General features: G+C 55.1%; 1 protein-coding gene across 1 annotated transcript; it reads left to right on the top strand.

Moving 5' to 3' along the window:
• Window positions 1-2,168: 2,168 nt before the first annotated feature.
• Window positions 2,169-15,329, top strand: VAMP2 (vesicle associated membrane protein 2). The gene is made up of 5 exons (XM_029580295.1): window positions 2,169-2,335; window positions 8,803-8,917; window positions 9,054-9,212; window positions 10,776-10,827; window positions 11,751-15,329. Coding segments are annotated over exons 1-5 (345 nt in total). The 5' UTR covers window positions 2,169-2,333; the 3' UTR covers window positions 11,768-15,329.
• Window positions 15,330-19,606: the final 4,277 nt, after the last annotated feature.

Raw genomic sequence — 19,606 nt, 5'->3', positions numbered from 1 at the left:
ACAGGGAAGATCCTATTTAATAATACAAGTCACCTGCCCTGTCATAAGCAGGGGCGTAAAAGCCATCTGCTGAACTTCTGCTGCTAAAGGCTGAAAGGGTCAGTGTTTCCAGCGAGCATGCCCCTGCCAAATGATCCATGGTGGGCTGGCACGGTCCCCTTTCAACATTGTAGCCATAACCAGTGAGGAGGAGGTGGCAATATTTATTTATTTAAGAACTTTTAATATACAGACAGTTGTAAGGCACATCACGCCGGTTTACAGTTAACTCAAGGAAGGAGGAATTACAATGAACGAGGAGCATGGAGTGGGAGCAGGTGAGAAAATGCAGAAGTGAAAGTAGAAGGGGGCAACCATAATAACATAACGTAGGTAACTTATATACAAGTCAGCTGTAGAGCCGGGGCCTGTGATAGCAAACTCCAGGGCTGTAGTCAGATCCTGGTCAAACAGATGCTAAATAATTCGGAGAAAGTGCTTGTTCCTCTCTAGTTTTCCCCCCACGGTGCAGGTGCTTTGGTTGAAGTAGGAAATATATTTTTCAGTGACAGGGTGGTGGATGCCTGGAAGAGGTGAAGAAAAGAGTAAATAGAGGGGGCTCCCTGGGGGCGAGCAGCTTAAAAAAAATGATGCATGGTGTAAAGGGTGGTGAAAACCCTGGGCATCTTGGGCTATTTTCTAGGATACCAAGGCTACCAGGCGCAGTCCAGCCATCTCGCAACTTGCTTTAATGCCTGGTTGGCTTTACAGCGGGTGCCAGCTTCACCCTCCTTTGCATGTGTACCTCCAGTAGACGCCTGCGGGAGACGCACTCTGCTCTACAGTGCCAGAGCCTTTGCCAGCTGTGTTGGGTTGTATGTGTAGCATGCCTACCTCCCCCTGGCTTCCAGTTGCCAGTGTAATCGTTCCTGCAGCCCTTCAATGTGAGCAGCAGGGTCTCTTCTCTCTGCAAGGTGCTGCCCCAAATCCTGGTGGCTCCGGGCAGCTGCTGCCTAAAGCAGGATGGGACCCCCTCCCACGTGGAACCTGAGCGAATGGATCCCAAAGCCCTCCTTGAGGCTATCTGAATTTAGGTCTTACTTCACGTTTACACAAATGTTTTCTGCAGCAGCAGCAGTAGCCTGGTCAATATGCAGCGGTGGGGGGGGGGGGTATTTATAAATTCCATATTCTAATAGAATGTGGCCCCCCCTGGCAATTTCCCTGCATTTGATAAAAGCAGGGTCTGGCTTCAACCTGTTCGGGGCGGGATCTTTAGCAAAAGGCCTTTTCAATTTACAAGGCAGGCAGGTAGGGTAAGACGCTGTCCCAGGACCAGCTGAGGACTGAAGTGGGGAGCCGAGGTAGGGGAAGAGATGAGATCTGGCCCAGGCTTTGACCTTCCCTGCTTTCTCTGCCCGGTGCTATAACCTCTCATCTCACCCATGAAAGATGAGCGCTGGGTCCCAGTCACGAGGCACGAACGAGCCACCCTTTCTCTGAAGGAACATCTCCTAGCGCTGGGCCTCAGCCTGCCCCTGCTGCATCTCTTATCACCACCTTTTTCCCCTTCCTTTCTTTCTGCTGGGAAGCGCTTGTTCCTTTACAGCTGTGCGGTATCTGGATGTCCCCCTTCTCCCTCCTCTGGGGTGCACCGAGGTGGAATCGCAGAGGGATTGGGGCTTCAGCCTCCCTGCTTCCCTTCCTCTGCCCTCTCGGTCCTTAGGGCAGCTGCAGCACCCGGATCCACACCGGATCTGCTCTCTCAGCTCGCAGGCCTCTCCCTGCTAACGGGAACCGGCATAGGCGGATATGTTTACAGGGGGGTCAGACCCAGAGGCTGGTTCACAGGCTGGGTGCCCTGTTCCTCCTTCCCTAAGCAGGCCACACTCTCCCCCCTCCTCCTCCTCCATGAGCCGAGCTGTGTCAGGCCTCAGACATTATTGCTTGATCCCTCCCTCCCTCTTCAGATAACTTTGGCAGAACAATTTTACAGGGGTTGCCCAAGTCCTAGAGCCGAGAATATTTAAGATAAAAGGGTGTCAGGTCTCAGGGAGCAGAGCCCTGCCTGATCCCTCCTCCCTCCTCCCGGCGTGACCCCTCCCCTCCATGCCGAGCTCTAACAGGCCTTAGAGTCCCTCCCCCTCCCCTCCCCTCCTCGCCCTCCCCGGCAGTACCCGGATGGCCGTGACGTCAGTCGGACATTTTGCTTCCGAAAAAAGGATCAACATCTGCAGCCAAGGAGAAAAGAGACAGGAGCGGATCCGACCCGGGTATCCCCCACCCTCCCCCCAACCCCGCCTCCGAACCGGAGCCTAAACCGGAATCAAAGCGGAGTGTGAGCAAGCATCAGCATGTGAGTCTCAGCCGAAGCAAGGGGGGGGGGGGAGGGGGGATACATTTTCTGCTCCGGGAGGGAGCTGGGGTGAGATACTTTCCTCCGGTAATGGGGAAGGGCGGGGCTGGGGTTATAATCTTTCTTCCGGTGTTGGGGGCAGGGTGGTAGGGAGGGAGGATTGGGGGGAGGGGTTAGCCTTTGCTCCGGTGGTGAGGGGAGAGAGATGGGTGTTAGATTCCCTGCTCCGGTGTTGGGGGATGGGTGGGGGAGGGGGATCGGGGGGGTATTCTCTGCTCCGGTGTTGGGGGAGGGGAGCAGGCTGCGTGTGTGCGTGTGTGTGAGAGAGAGTGTAAGCTGCATGTGATATCTAATTAATTATATATAGCATATGCTATAGGTGCAGGTACAGATGTTCCGATCCCGTGCATATCTCCTTTTCGGCAGGGTTGGGGGTGTGAGCAGGAATATCCTGGATCGGAATATCAATTTTCCGATGTGGGTGCTTGGTGTTGGGGGGGGGGGGGGGAGGAGGAAGTGAAATAAGAACCGGCCAGAAGAACCATAGGCGGGGAACAGATCGGAACCTGAGGCATCGCCGGGAGCAGCAGCCGGGTGGACCGGATCAGCACCTGGGACAGTGCACGCAGCTGGCAGCGCGGAGGCCGGGACAGCGCCGGGAGCCAGAGCCGAGGGGGCTGGACTGGGACATGGAGGAGTCCTTGGGGGGGGGGGGGGTCGGTCCCGTACCTAGAACAGCGTCGGCAGCTGGGACCCGCGGGAGCTGGATCAGCACCTGGGACAGCGCCCCCCGAGCAGGCGCAGTGGCAGCAGCACCTGAGACTGCACCGGGAGGCATAGTCAGCACCTGGGACAGCGCCCACGGCTGTCCCAGGTGCTGATCCGGCACCCCGGGGGCCGGATCAGCACCTGGGACAGCGCCCACCGCGGGCACCCCGGGGCCGGATCAGCACCTGGGACAGCGCCCACCGCGGGCACCCCGGGGGCCGGATCAGCACCTGGGACAGCGCCCACCGCGGGCACCCCGGGGGCCGCATCAGCACCTGGGACAGCGCCCACCGCGGGCACCCCGGGGGCTGGATCAGCACCTGGGACAGGGCCCACCGCGGGCACCCCGGGGCCGGATCAGCACCTGGGACAGCGCCCACCGCGGGCACCCCGGGGGCCGGATCAGCACCTGGGACAGCGCCCACCGCGGGCACCCCGGGGGCCGCATCAGCACCTGGGACAGCGCCCACCGCGGGCACCCCGGGGGCCGCATCAGCACCTGGGACAGCGCCCACCGCGGGCACCCCGGGGACCGCATCAGCACCTGGGACAGCGCCCACCGCGGGCACCCCGGGGGCCGGATCAGCACCTGGGACAGCGCCCACCGCGGGCACCCCGGGGGCCGGATCAGCACCTGGGACAGCGCCCACAGCGAGGACTGGAACAGCACCAGCAGCTGAACGGCAGGAACCGAATCAGCACCGGGATCAGCTCAGGAGCAGGAGATGGGTTCAGCACCTAGGACAGCGCCTTGAGCAGGCGCAGCAGGAACCGCGGGGGTGGGGTCAGAGTTGGGGCTCCGCCAGTATTTGGGCGCCCCTAAGCTTGGGAGGGATGTAGTAATAATCCAACCTCCTACTGTGCCGTGTGCAGCGCAGAGCTGGGGCAGGATTGGACTCCAGAATCAGGCAACTGAGTATACAAGGGAGCCTGGGGGGAGGGCTAACTACAATGGAGTGTATTGGAGTAATCAAGGGATTTATTTGGGGAGTGGCAGTATATTGGCACACCTGGTATCATTGAATTACAAAATATGACCCTTCCTTCTTTTCTCCCTTTTGAAATAATTTTACAGGAAAGTTTCATAATCCTGTTCATACCCAGACATCTTATCCTCAGAAGTGTCTAGGGATTAATGTCCCCAATATAAGAATGATCCCTTCAGGTGCTATCTGTGTATGCTTCTCTGTGTGGGTGTCTCTCTGCTCTGGAACTCCCTGCAGGTACTGCTATAGGTGTGAGCATGTGTCTCTCTGCTTTGGGACTCCCTGCAGGTACTGCCTATAGAGGTGTGTGTATGTCTCTGCTCTGTCATTCCCTGCAGGTACTGCCTATAAGTGTGAGCATGTGTCTCTCTGCTCTGTGACTCCCTGCAGGTATTGTCTATAGGTGTGAGTATGTGTGTATGTTTCTGCTCTGTGACTCTCTGCAGGTACTGCCTATAGGTGTGAGCATGAGTTTCTCTGCTCTGTGACTCTCTGCAGGTACTGCTTATAGGTGTGAGCATGTGTTTCTCTGCTCTGTGACTCCCTGCAGGTGCTGCCTATAAGTGTGAGCATGTGTCTCTGCTCTGTGACTCTCTGCAGGTACTGCTTATAGGTGTGAGCATGTGTCTCTCTGCTCTGTGACTTCCTGCAGGTACTGCCTATAGATGTGAGCATGTGCCTCTCTGCTCTGGGACTCCCTGCAGGTGCTGCCTATAAGTGTGAGCATGTGTCTCTCTGCTCTGTGACTTCCTGCAGGTGCTGCCTATAGGTGTGAGCATGTGTCTCTCTGCTCTGTGACTCTCTGCAGGTACTGCTTATAGGTGTGAGCATGTGTCTCTCTGCTCTGTGACTCCCTGCAGGTGCTGCCTATAGGTGTGAGAATGTGTCTCTCTGCTCTGTGACTCCCTGCAGGTGCTGCCTATAGGTGTGAGCATGTGCCTCTCTGTTCTGTGACTCCCTGCAGGTGCTGCCTATAGGTGTGAGCATGTGTCTCTCTGCTCTGTGACTCCCTGCAGGTGCTGCCTATAGGTGTGAGCATGTGACTACTCTGTGACTCCCTGCAGGTACTGCCTATATGTGTGAGTATGTGACTCTACTCTGTGACTCCCTGCAGGTGCTGCCTATAGGTGTGAGTATGTGTTTCTCTGCTCTGTGACTCCCTGCAGGTGCTGCCTATAGGTGTATGTGTCTCTCTGCTCTGTGACTCCCTGCAGGTACTGCCTATAGGTGTGAGTATGTGTCTCTCTGCTCTGTGACTCTCTGCAGGTACTGCCTATAGGTGTGAGTATGTGTTTCTCTGCTCTGTGACTCTCTGCAGGTACTGCTTATAGGTGTGAGTATGTGTTTCTCTGCTCTGTGACTCTTTGCAGGTACTGCCTATAGGTGTGAGCAATGAGCATGTGACTCTGCTCTGTGACTCCCTGCAGTGACTGCCTATAGGTGTGTACTGCTTATAGGTGTGAGTATGTGTTTCTCTGCTCTGTGACTCCCTGCAGGTACTGCCTATAGGTGTGAGTATGTGTCTCTCTGCTCTGTGACTCTCTGCAGTTACTGCCTATAGGTGTGAGTATGTGTCTCTCTGCTCTGTGACTCCCTACAGGTACTGCCTATAGGTGTGAGCATGTGTCTCTCTGCTCTGTGACTCCATACAGCAGCAGTATTTGTGTGCCTGTGGGTCTCTCCTCTTTGTCTTCCTGCTGAAATCTGCAAGAGACAGTTTTGAGTACAAAGGAGTGGCTGAGAGATAGATGGGATGAACGAAAACATAAGAAAGAGAAAGAAACATTTGCCATTTAGTTATAAAAGAAACATGTCCAGAAATTGAAAATAATTGCAACAGTTGATTTTTTTAAAACACATCTTTGGAATTGTGAAGTGCAGGTGAGAAGGAGCACGTGAGTGTGAAAGATGTGTAGGGGGATCACCCACCCCTCGCCTTCTGGGGAAGGAGGTTGGGGGGGGGGGGGGTTACGAGGCTCCCTTCCTTGCCCTGAACCCTGGGACCTTACCGGCTTGTTTCGCAGCTGTTATTTCCTTGACTGGCCACCGGGTGTCACTCTTATTCCACCGAAACGCTGGCAGCGTTATCAAAGGCTTCTCATCACACATACAACACTCAAGCCACCCCTTGCTTCTGCTGCCTCCCCCTTAGGTTTTATTCCCGAGTCTATTTAGTTATTTTTTTTCCTTTTTTTTAGTCGGTGGTGGTGGGGGAGAAGAGATGGCCAAATAAGAATCCTCTACTTATTGATATGGTATATGATCTCTTCCCAAGCCATGCATAGGTTTTCCAGTTACAATGAAGCGTTCTTATTGAGACCCCCCCCCCAGCGTTGCCTCATTCTGAGAAGGCATCAACGGCCCTGTGTGGGGCCCCGAGATTTTGCTCCCTGCTGGTGATGTCGCTGATGACATCATCACCCCTCACCTCGGCAATGGTCCCTGTGACATCTCCGTCCTGGCGAGCGAGCACTCGGCTGGTTGGGTTTTTGGGACATCCACAAGAAATGTGCACGAGGCACGTTTGCATCGATCGGAGATTCGGGGGTTTGCACTGAAGTGAGGCCTGATGTGTGCCACCCGCGTGACTCCCTCCCCGTGGCAGCTGGAAAAGATGTCAAAAATCTTCCTCTGTGTGTGTGTGTGTGTGTTGTACGTTATAGAGGCGAGAAATCACAAATTTACATAGTATCTCCTCAATTTAGCAGATTAGCTCCGCCCATACCCGAAGACATCCCTATATTGATCTGCTGTTGCATGGGCACCGGTGTAATGATCTCAGAATTACTTAGTGCATGGTGCCATCCAGCAGATGTAAGCTGGCACGAGCAGCTTAATTTTGAGGCCCCCCCCCCCCCGAATATATAACTGCTCTAGTGGTAACACACAAGAAAAGTATTCTAACTGCTACTTTTGCATGCCTGGGCCTAGCCTCCCTCTGCTCCCGACTTCCTTTTTTTCTCACGGTTCATAATGAGAAAGCTTCAGCGCCTCATCATGGTCGTGTCCTGCAGCCAGAGCCACCCTCGCTCGTTCCCGTGCCTTCCCATTAAAAAGAGGACGGGCATCTCGTAGCCCGGACGTCTTCTCGCTCCCCTCTGCCCCTGGTCACTGAGACTGAAGGCCAGGTCTCGGTTTCTGTAGAACTGGAGCTGCCCTCTGAAGTGGAAATGTGATCTTTATAGGAGGGAAAAGACAGATGCCAGCCCTTGCCATCAGTAGGGGAGACCCCCGACCCCCCCAGCAATGTTCAGGTGTATTTACGTTGCGTTTCTTTACGGGAAGTTAAGGAGCAGAGAGACACACACGCAGCCTGCATGCACAGGGAGTCACTGAGCAGAGATTCGCAGACGGGAGGCACAGGTCAGAAACACACACAGGCAGAATCAGGAGGGAGTCACGGACCTGTGAGACATAGATAGAGGCAGTACCTGGGGGGGAGGGGGGGTGTCTCACGTATTTCATTGACAATTCCTCGTCACTCGCCGCGCTATTGCAATATATGAAATGTAAAATTCAAAAGCGTATAGGGTGAGTTCAGAATTCATGCGGTGCAAAGATACAGGACAAAGTGCTTATCGTTACCGTGCAGGCAGTCACAGATCAGAGACGCAGCCGGGCTGCACTGAAGGGGATTTAGAGCAGAGACAGGCAGGCAGGGATCAGTCTCACTGGAGAGGCACGTTAGCGCCTCTGCAGGGCAGAGGAGTTTTGGAGAAGGTGGATTGAGCTGTAGGATCTCCCTGGTAAAAAACCTTCATCGTCCTGAGCCTCTGTAAACGGTTGCAGTCCTGGGCCCCTTAGGCTGAAGCGGCAGCTAAGAGGGTTGTAGCCGACCGATGAGGTGTAGGGATATAAATAGCAGCGCGTGTGTCTGCATGTGGGCTTGGGCAGGCAGCATCACCCTGATGCAGGTTAGCGGCCAGGAATAACTCTGGGAAATATAGCACCGTAATCGGTTCCCTCCAACGCCGGCCATTCCGGCCCTGCTAAGCATAGCCCCGAACCCCTGGACCGGCCAGACCCAGGGATCCAAGCTAAGCTTGAACCGCCTCCATCCACGGGGGTCACGCGGGCATCCAGAAGAGGGCTGTGGCTTCCTCACCGGAGGGACACAAAAAAAAAAATGGGAGGAGGGAGAGCGGAGATGCACCCACTATTCCCTCGCTCTCTCTCGGAATGCGACGGCAGCCGCGCGCAACGGAGAAAGCAGTGCGGCCGCCGTCTTCATCTACTCGAATGGCCTGAAACAAAAGGTTAACAACAACAAAAGAAAAAAAAAATGCACAAGGCAATACCTTTTTATGGGACTAACTGAATGCATTTCTTGACTAGCTTTCGGGATCTAATACTCAGCTCAGAATAAAATTGTTTGTCACCCTGGGCAGAGGTAAACCTGTGGGAGTAGTGTGGTCCAAAAGAGACTTGATAGATCAACGGAAGAGAAATTGGTCAGGTCGCTCACCCCAGGCTCAGGGCGTCCCCTAAACCGGGACTTCCAGCCTCTAGGGCGACCACAGGCAAGGGACAGACAGCGCTACATAGGCTCCATTTGTAGTGCGTTTTGCTGTAAGCATCCACCGAGAGCCCCTGCGGGCATGACCCGTGGCCCCCTCACCACCACCACCATCACCAGCAAGACGGGGATCCGTACCGCAGCCCCCCTCCCCTCAGAGACTGGATTCAGGCTCCGGGTTTTCTCTCTCCCGACAGGTCTGCCCCTGCTGCCGTCCCCCCAGCTGCCGGAGGAGATGGAGCTGCCCCCGCAGCGCCCCCGAATCTCACCAGTAACCGCAGGCTGCAGCAGACCCAGGCTCAGGTGGACGAGGTGAGAGAGCGCCACGTGCCCCGGGTTATATCCGTGTGCGGGGGAGGGGGGGCTTCAGAGCCGGAGTTTGCCTTCCGTCGTCTCACGGCGTGTGTGTCTCTCCGTCTGCCCCCGTCTCTCCTCCTCCTCCTCGCAGGTCGTGGACATCATGCGGGTGAACGTGGACAAGGTTCTGGAGAGGGATCAGAAGCTTTCGGAGCTGGATGATCGAGCCGATGCCCTGCAGGCCGGAGCCTCTCAGTTCGAGACCAGCGCTGCCAAACTGAAGCGCAAATACTGGTGGAAGAACCTGAAGGTAAGGCCAACCCGTCCCGTGCCCCTTCCAGACCTGTGCCCTGTCCTTTTCCCGACTGACACCCCCTCCGCTGGACAGCCCCTGCCTCTTCCCTTGTTGACTTCCCCAAGAATTCTGACTGCGGACAGCCTCTCTCCCCCCACTAGCTCTCTAATCTCTCGCTTTTACCTCACTTCCCCTCCTCACTTCCCGCCCTCTCCTTTGCCCTATTAAGAACCCCATTGACTTTTTCTCCCTCCTCTGCCCCCAATCTCAGCCCCCTCTCTCTGACCTCTCCTCTCTCTCCCCTCCCCCCCTGATGACAGTCCCTCTCTCTGACCCTTTCTCTCTCTCTGATCCCTTCTCTTTCCCCCTCTTCCCAATGACAGCCCCTCTCTCCAATCTCCCCCTCCCCCCCCCAATGACAGCCCCTCTCTCTCTCTCTGACCCCTTCTCTCTCTCCCCCCTCCCAATGACAGTCCTTCTCTCTCTCTGACCTCTCCTCTCCCCTCCTCCCAATGACAGCCCCTCTCTCTGACCTCTCCTCTCTCTCCCCTCCTCCCAATGACAGCCCCCCTCTCTCTCTGACCTCTCCTCTCTCTCCCCCTCCTCCCAATGACAGCCCCCTCTCTCTCTCTGACCTCTCCTCTCTCTCCCCCTCCTCCCAATGACAGCCCCCTCTCTCTCTGACCTCTCCTCTCTCTCCCCCTCCTCCCAATGACAGCCCCCTCTCTCTCTCTGACCTCTCCTCTCTCTCCCCTCCTCCCAATGACAGCCCCCTCTCTCTCTCTGACCTCTCCTCTCTCTCCCCTCCTCCCAATGACAGCCCCCCTCTCTCTCTCTGACCTCTCCTCTCTCTCCCCTCCTCCCAATGACAGCCCCCCTCTCTCTCTCTGACCTCTCCTCTCTCTCCCCCTCCTCCCCAATGACAGCCCTTCTCTCTCTCCTCTCTCTCCCCCTCCTCCCAATGACAGCCCTTCTCTCTGACCTCTCTCTCTCTCCCCCTCCTCCCAATGACAGCCCCCCTCTCTCTCTCTCTCTCTCTGACCTCTCCTCTCTCTCCCCCTCCTCCCAATGACAGCCCTTCTCTCTGACCTCTCCCCTCTCTCCCCTCCTCCCAATGACAGCCCTTCTCTCTGACCTCTCCCCTCTCTCCCTTCCTCCCAATGACAGCCCTTCTCTCTGACCTCTCCCCTCTCCTCCAATGACAGCCCTTCTCTCTCTCTGACCTCTCCTCTCTCTCCCCTCCTCCCAATGGCCGCCCCTCTCTCTGACCTCTCCCCTCTCTCCCCCTCCTCCCAATGACAGCCCCTCTCTCTGACCTCTCCTCTCTCTCCCCTCCTCCCAATGACAGCCCTTCTCTCTGACCTCTCCTCTCTCTCCCCTCCCTCCCAATGACAGCCCCTCTCTCTGACCTCTCCTCTCTCTCCCCTCCTCCCAATGACAGCCCCTCTCTCTGACCTCTCCTCTCTCCTCCCCTCCTCCCAATGACAGTCCTTCTCTCTCTCTGACCTCTCCTCTCTCTCCCCTCCTCCCAATGACCGCCCCTCTCTCTGACACTACCTTCTCTGTCTGCCTCCACAGATGATGATCATCCTGGGGGTGATATGCGCTATCATTCTCATCATTATTATCGGTGAGTATCTCAACCTGTCACACCCCCCCCCCCCCCCCGCGGAGGGTTTTCCAGTCAACAGGTGAACTGACCAGTGGTCAAGATCAGAGTAGAAAGGTTTCCTTCTGTAAACGTGCAAGCCAGGGAGCTTCAGGACCTGTGCGGGCTGCTGCACTTCGCACCGGGGGCCCAACCTGCCAGTCGCCCAGAGAAGACGCCGGCTGGGAGCTTTCGAGGGCGCACGGTGTCCTGCCACCTGCTGGCGACTGGAAAACTCCCGCCCGCGGCCTCTCTTTCAGAAAATGACGTAGGTTGGTCCAGTGCAAGGTACCACAGCCTCTAGGGTCCAAATGGGCTTCTAGGGTTGACCTCTTGGGGAGAAGGAGTCAGCTTCTCCCTTTTGGTTCAAACGATGCCTGCGACCCGATGCATGGAGGATTTTTTTTCCATAGATTCAAATTAGTAAAAAACGCTCTTTGTGCGCCTGGCCCTTGGATTGTTAGTTGTCTGACTTGCTTTGGCTTAGATTAGGTAGCGTGAGTGACTTGGTTGTTTCTGTTAGCATGGTTGGCTTACTCTGTGTGGAGCGCTTGGTTAATTAGTGGGTGTGTTAGATGGATGGTTCAGTAGGTAAATAAGCTGGCGATCACATCGTTTAGCTTGCTTTGTTAGCTGGTGGATGGATGCAATGTCTAGTGGTTGAGCAGTTGACTTAGTAGGGGGGGGGCACAGTGGTTGAGAACGAGTCGTGCGTGTGCTGGTTGGGTCAATAGTTGGGCAGCCGCCTTGATTAATGCTCGAGCAGGTGGATGAGTGGGACGGGTTAGTTATTTGGGGGTGGGTGAGGCAGCTGGTGGCCGGGCGGGCTAGCTGTGTACTTGGGCGAAACTTAAGCTCGGCCAGGTGTCTGGGACTCTGCTGTATCTCTGCTCTTCTCTCCTCAGTGTATTTCAGCACCTAAAGGACCCTCCCGGAGTCAGACCCTGCGGCGACAGCAGGGACCCGAATATCCCAAATCTCAGCCATATCTTCCAGACCCCTTCCTCTGGGGGCAGAGGGGTCCTTCGCGAGTCCCCCCCGTGTGTGTGTGTGTGTGCGCGTGTGCGTGTGTGTGTCTGCAGACGTGTGCGCGCGTGTGCTCTGTAAATAGCCTGGGTACTTGTTTTGTTATTTATATACATATATTATATATATATATATATATATATTTTGTCTGTTTGTAGAGTTTTCTTACTAGAAGATTTATAGATGTGGTATTATAATTTTTTTTTCTTGGTGACTTTGTAGCTGTCTTAATTTGTAATCCACTCTAGAGAAGGACCAACTCCCTTGTTTTTATAACCGGCAAGAGTGGGGAAGGGCTTGGAGGGAAGTGGGCTGGGTGCGTGGGTGAGTGGGGGGGCTTATGACGCCAGCAAGCAAACCCGTCCCCTCCCCCTCCAGCAGCAGCGAGGGGACCTCTCTCTCCACCCAGGCACCCCTCCTAACCCGTACCCCCTCTGCCCCCCCGTGTGTGTGTGTGTGTTGAAGCTTCTAGAACATTCCTCCCGTTCTTCTGTGCGATCTCTGCATACATTAGCAGGGCTGGGCGGAGGTCAGAGTGAGGAGGTGAGGTGCTGCTCCAGCATCTCCCCTCCTCCTCCTTCTCCTCCTTCCTTTAAGAACGGACCGACTGCCTTGGGGTTTTTTTGGGGGGGTTTTTTTGTTTTTTTTTAATTCTTAGGTGCAACGTGGGCTGTGGCGCAGTTCGGATGCTGCGGGCAGCGAGGGGATCGGACGCGTGACGTGAGGCTGCACAGCGCGTAACTCCCCGCATCGAGGGGAGCAGACATTTTATCCTTACCTTGAAGTTATGGCGGGGGCGGCGTGAGGGGAGGGTTCGCATTGACGTCTGGGGTTGCAGGTTCCACGGGTGTCTCTGAATCGCTGGATATCCCCGACTTCAGCTCCCTGATTCTTTTCTAGGGGTGGGGGGAGGGGGGTCACATACCCCCCATGTTTGGGAAGCGGTGGGCGCACGCTGAGGGACGCGTGAAGCCGATCAAGCGCTCAGCTAGGTAACAGGAATCCCTTATCTGTGAGGTTCGGGAGATCAACCCCTCCCCCCACCCCCCACCCCCACGCTATAAGAGCTAGAAATCACTGCCCTAAACCCCATAGAACAATCGAGGACCTCCCAGGACTGGACTCCCGGCGCATTACCTCCCCATTTGAGATTTTTCTGCCCTCCTCTTCCCCCTGAGGGCGCTCTTTTACTGTCTGCATCGTGGTGGAGTTTGGGGGGGGGGGTGGGGGGAGGTGGCTTTAATGGCTCAGCACAGGCCCCTAGCTGCACAGGAGCATCACAGGCCCCCGGCGGCCTTGCCTGAGGGGATAGGAGCACAGCAGGGAAAGTGAAGGGATTCTCTCCAGGAAAGGCCGTGAGGGGGCCATGTCTATCTGAGAGCGCTGAGAAATGCTTCCCCCGGGGCTCCCAGTGAAGAGCAGCGAATCTGGCCTCAGATTCCTCTAAATGATGCTAATGGGAGGGAGAGATAGAGGGAGACCTGTCAGGTGGCACTGGTGGTGGGGGGGGAAGACCCAGTGCTTGGGAGACGGAGACCCGTTGGGGGAGGTGAGGGAGGGTGGCACGAAACATGCGCAGTGAGGTGTTGATGAAGACTATCCAAAATCTTTTGCCTTTATAGGAGGGAAACGTAGGGCAGAGGCTTTTGGAGATACAAAGAAGTAATATGTCTGCTTTTCTTCCTAGCATGGAGGGGAGGGTGCCCCTGAGAGACATGGGGCATTATTGTCCTCATGTGAAGATGACCCAAGCAATGAACACTCTGTGCAAGCATGGCACAGAGCAGTAGATGTGGTGTTCGGTATGTGTCCTTACATAAAAAAGTGTGCTTAGGGTTGAAGGGACAGGATACATAGATAAGTTTCCAGCCCCCTATAGCAAATCTACAGCTGCAAGGGACTTTCCAACAGCAGTGAGAAGAGAGCAGCCTGACCTCACTCTGACAGCAGGGAGAGGGCATGAGCTACGCATGCACTATCTGCTGGCACAGAAAGGTATAAGCCTTAGTCAGCAGCCCGGTCTCACACTGACACTAGAGACTGTGGCCTGGGGTCATGCCGACAGCACAGAGACTGCGACCTAGAATTACATTTGATAGCCTATAGTGTTGTAGGGCCTAGTCTAAGCTTACACTGACAGCACAGAGAAGTGTAGGCTCCGGCCTAGTCTGGCTCTGAAGGCACAGACAAACCGTGGACCAGGCCCAAACTGACAGCCCAGAGAAGCATTGGCTCCGGGGCCTAGTCTGGTTCTGACGGTACAGAGAGATGGTGGACTAGGCCCATACTGTTGAGAGGTGTAGGCTCTGGCGGCACAAAGAAAGGATGGACTAGGCCCACACTGACAGCACAGAGAGGTGTAGGCTGCAGCCTAGCCTGGCTCTGACGGTACAGAGAGATGGTGGACTAGGCCCAAACTAATAGCCCAGAGAGTTGTAGGCCCTGTGGGCAGGATCACCATGGAAGGCAGCAGCTTTGTTCCCCTATTCCCCTGTTGTGGTGATTAATTACATATTCTAGCACAAAGTCTTTAATTCAGTAGCTATGTGACCCCTGAGACCCTTCTTTACCAACCTCTCCTGATTCTCCAGTCAGACACCCCCCCCCCCCCTTTTCCCGGCAAATCCTCTGTACTCTTCCCATTTTTAGTTTCCCATAAAGAATCAGGAGCAAATTGTGTAATGGCACAAAAGTATAGAAACGTATTGTGTAAAAAGAAACAGAAAAACAGGCAGCGAGGAAGACGCCACTGTCCACTGTAGGGGATGGGAGAATGGGGTCCTTATCAGAGGGGAGTAAAGAGGCAAGGGGGGCCCCTGTCTGTGGCAGATGGGGAAGGGAGGGGGGAAGGGGCAGGTGGTGGAGCGATGTCTTTGGTTGCCGCCCATTATCCCTCGCCCTTCAAGGAGGGAAACGATGGGCATGGGGGGGATGTGGGAGGCGGGGCAGGAGTTAACCCGGAAAAGAAAAGCATCCCCTGCCCCCACCCCAGGTTGTTGCCCCCACCCCTCTGTGACGGCTTAGGTCTCTGTACCCTGTTTTTGGAACACGCCCTCCCTCCCCGGGTCCGCTTTGCCGACGTCACTGAAGCTGGCGCTAGATTTCTGGGCCCTGCTGGGTGGGCGGGCGCCCTGACCCGTGTTTAAATTGTCAGGGAGGAGAGATGGTGCAGAGCAAGCTGGGGGTGGGAGGGACGCGGTTTTGACGGTGGGAGGTGGGGAGACTCCCTCCCCCGCTCTGGGCATGTGGAGAGAGGGGAGGGACCCCTGAAGCTTGTTTTTTAGACTGTGGGTTTTGACATGGGGGCCGGTACCCCTATTTTACCTCTTTCCTCGCCTCCCAAACCCCAATTTAAGCACTGGTCAGGCTGCTACAGGGTATCCTTCGGCTGTGTGTGACAGTGGAGAATGGCAGGAGGGACTCAGCCAGTGATGTACAATAAATGTTCTGGAAGAATCCCAGTGTCTCTTTGTGGTTTGTTTAGAATTGGGGACCCATCTCTGTTGGGGTGCGGGAGAGGGCGGGGAGGGATGTTTGGGGAGGCAGGGAAAAGGGTCATGCCAAATGAACGTCCCAAATCGGCACCAGGAAGGAAGATTTTGCTCCACGCACTTAGATGAAGCCGATTCTAAGGCAGGGGCTGTTGGATTCCTGTTTGGCAGCCTCTTATTTCAGTAAGAAAGTTTAAGAACATAAACATGGTGAGACCGCACCTTGAATACTGTGTACAATTCTGGTCGCCGCATCTCAAAAAAGATATAATTGCGATGGAGAAGGTACAGAGAAGGGCTACCAAAATGATAAGGGGAATGGAACAACTCCCCTATGAGGAAAGACTAAAGAGGTTAGGACTTTTCAGCTTGGAGAAGAGACGACTGAGGGGGGGATATGATAGAGGTGTTTAAAATCATGAGAGGTCTAGAACGGGTAGATGTGAATCGGTTATTTACTCTTTCGGATAATAGAAAGACTAGGGGACACTCCATGAAGTTAGCATGGGGCACATTTAAAACTAATCGGAGAAAGTTCTTTTTCACTCAACGCACAATTAAACTCTGGAATTTGTTGCCAGAGGATGTGGTTAGTGCAGTTAGTATAGCTGTGTTTAAAAAAGGATTGGATAAGTTCTTGGAGGAGAAGTCCATTACCTGCTATTAAGTTCACTTAGAGAATAGCCACTGCCATTAGCAATGGTAACATGGAATAGACTTAGTTTTTGGGTACTTGCCAGGTTCTTATGGCCTGGATTGGCCTCTGTTGGAAACAGGATGCTGGGCTTCATGGACCCTTGGTCTGACCCAGCATGGCAAGAACCTGGCAATTACCCAAACACTAAGAAGATCCCATGCTACTGATGCAATTAATAGCAGCGGCTATTCCCTAAGTAAACTTGATTAATAGCAGGTAATGGACTTGTGCTAAGATGCTGCCTATGAAAGGTCGTCCCAGACGCGAGGCTTGGCTGCCCATGGCAGCTGAAATGCCCTGGTTTGCGATCCTTCTGCTGGCTGTTAGTAAGCTCAGTGGGGAAGGGAGACACGTGGCTGCCACGGGTGTTACTGGTTTGGGGGGGGGGTGTGGAGTGGCTGCTGCCATCGCCGCGTCGTGTCCTCCTCGTACACGGCTGGAACCAGGGCTGACCTGAGCGCAGATGGGTGCGGGGCCTGGAACGCTGATTTGAGGAAATTATGGTTTTGGGGATGGGGCTACCATCATGGTTGTGGAGTCCTCCAAAAGAGTGAGGTCCAGGGCGGTCGCCTCTGTTTCCATCTCTCCCTCCACATCAAGGAAAACCCCTCCTAGAAGGGTCCCGGGAGAGGTCTGGAGTCTCTCTGGGTCCCATTGCCACTGAGCAGGTGGCAAGGCTCAGCCCCACTTGAGACTGTAATGCTCTGGCTCCGAGGGTGCAGGCTCCCCTCCATCAAATCCTACTCCTGCAAGGCGAGTTATAAACATGCCAAATGAAGAAATACCCAGAACCGGGCAGCTGCCAGGATGGATGGACAGATGTAACCACATCTGTAGATTGGCCTCCAGTTTTCTGCAGCAGGAAAAGTGAGGCTTCTGCACATTCCCTGCCTGGGTTCCCCTCATTCTCCGGAGGCCCCCCCCCCCCCCCCAATCTCTCCCTCTGCTCGCCCCTCACTCTTTAGAATCTCCCTTGCTTTTAAGAAAACACTATACAGTTTGATAAATGTATTAATGATAAACAAAAATTAGGAAAAGGGGGGAAAAAAAACACTTGTAAGGTGGGGTTATTCTTCTTTTATTATACCCTTCATATTATATTATCTTGTGTTTGATTTATGATTTACAAAGCTATATACAGAGGACGTTTACAATATAAAAATAAAAGAATATTAACATAAAAGAACAATTACAATAAAACATAAATTATAAATAAAACATAGAAGTTTAACATATGCAGCGTTTAAGTAAAATATTTCCGAAAGAGAACTAGACCCTACGTTTTCTTGTGAAAATTAGAAAGGTCGGAAATTTGCCTAAGTACCCCAGGGAGCTATTATACTTGTACTATTATTGGTAGTAGAATAGATGCAGCTATTTCCAGGCTTTTAGTCTTGCACCTTCACCAGGACAAAGCATCAAGCCGTTCGTCTTGCACTGCGGTGCCCGCTGGACAATTTGCCCCTTTGGCTCCCCCTTCTCTATTTCGGAGCTGCGCTGCATGCGATCCCACGTGAGCTCCGTAACGCGCTTCCATTGCCAGCACAGCACCCCGGGAAGACTGGGGGTGGGGGGGAGGGAGGCCTTCTCCCTGCGCCTGCGCAGTCCCCGTCTCCCCCCCTTCTTCGCCCCTGCCCGCGGAGATAAACAGCCGTCAGACACGTGCTCGGCCGGCAGCCCGCGTGCCGCGGCTCGCGGAAGCCCCCGGCCGGCCAATGGGCGAGGGGGAGGGGGGGCGACGAGGAGGGGACGCGGGCCAATGGCAGCGCAGAGGGGGCGCGGCCGAGGCGGCCCGGCTCACGTGGGGCTGTGCATGGTGGAGGGGGAGCTGAGCCCGGCGACCGGGCAAAGACATCGGAGAGCAGAGGAGAGGAGCAGGGCAGGACGAGGAGATCGGAATCCGGAGGGAGCCCCGCGAGTGCTGTGAGTACCAAAAACGCAGGCAGAGGAGGGTGGATGAATGCATTAATGATATTTATAACCCCCCCCCACCCCATGCTGTAAGCGGTGTCACAAAGTCGCCCTTCTAAAACGCGGCGACCGCGATAACAATAAAGCGGATCAATGTGATTGAATCAGTATAGCGCAGCAATAAAAAAAAACCACAAAGCCAAGCCCCGCACATGTGGCGTGCATGCATGGTACCAGGGGCAAGCGGCGGAAAGACCCCTCCGTGCCACCCGATTCTGTTTCTGTGGGGCACCAGGTCTTCCTTCTTCCCTTCAGACACTCCCAGACCCCACCCCACCCCACCCCGGGGTGGACCTCTTGCTGGTCGTCGTCCCCCCCCCCCCCCCCATTTCTCCCCATCATGGGATGATGCGGGCTCTGTGCAGCCACAGGACCTGTTTTGGGTATCCTGTGGCCAGCGATCTTCTGTTATTCTGCTGCCAAGATGAAAATGCCAAACGCCTGATGGGGGGTAATGGTACTGAGTGCAGGGCTCCCCCGTCCTGGGAGACCCCCCTGGTCCCTGGCACTGCCAGCTAGGCTGCTGCCCCTGAGGCGTCCAGCTCATTTATTCTTGCTGTAAAAGTGAGGGGGATTTGTCAGTCATTGTAATACCTGGAGAGGGGCGTTCTGTCTGTATGAGCTTTTTTTGGGGGGGGAGGGGGAGATGTGGGCAAGCCCCGTTTCTTAATCCCAAGGGGAGGTGGTGCAGGGCAGCAGCTCCCTTGACGGAGTTGGCATGGGAGACAGATGGGGGACCGGGAGATCTGCGGCTGTTTAATTATTTTGTTGATCTGTGGCAGGGATCGTGCCCTGCCATGTGCAGACCGCCTCATCGGAGGGGGGAGGGGGGGGGCAGAGGACTTGGGGTTGCCAGTCCCGTATGTAAGGAGGGGTGAGGGAAGGATCCGCATACCCTGCAGAGCTTATGCCGTTTGTGGAGAGGGAGGATAGCGCACAGGATGGGAGCAGATACTGTATTTATGCCTTTGGGATGTGTGTGTGTGGTCCCACTGCTCCACTCCCTCCAACAAGCGGAGCTGCCCAGACATGGTCCCTCTGTTTTCTTTATTACATTTTTTTTTTATTTGCATCTCTTACTCGATACAGCACCGCCCCCCCCCCCCCCCCCCCCCGCCTTCTGTCCTTTCCTGGAATGGGTCCACAGTGTTCAGAGGTGGGGGATCTGCAGGTGCCTGAGGAGGATGGAGGTCCTCGGCATTTCACCTCTTCCCCTGGCTTCTTTTCCTTCTCACTTTTGTATCTGTAATGCCCCCCCAGGAAGAGACCGGGCTGTGGTCCCTCGTGGCCCCGCCGTTCCCCGCGCCGTCGCCGCATGCCAGCGTTAGGTAACTGTGGCAGCCGTCTGCTGGGATTATGTAAGAGGAGCTTAGATAGCGGCAGAGAGCAGGAAACACGAGCCGTGTTTGCCATCGGGAAGCCTCGTTCCTGCTTCCTAGGAAAAGCTCCGTCTGAAACAGTTTGGCGGCCGCCTCGGGGGCAGGGCATTGAAGGGAGTGGTCCCTGGTCCCTCCTGCCCTCTCCCCTGAACCCAGCACCTTGCTGCCTCCCCCCGATCTTTGCTTCGTGGCCTCTT

This window comes from Rhinatrema bivittatum, chromosome 16, assembly GCF_901001135.1.
Source record: "Rhinatrema bivittatum chromosome 16, aRhiBiv1.1, whole genome shotgun sequence".
Classification (NCBI taxonomy): Eukaryota; Metazoa; Chordata; class Amphibia; order Gymnophiona; family Rhinatrematidae; genus Rhinatrema; species Rhinatrema bivittatum.
The sequence above is the reverse complement of the archived record's forward strand: the minus strand, read 5'-3'. Positions and strand labels throughout refer to the sequence as shown.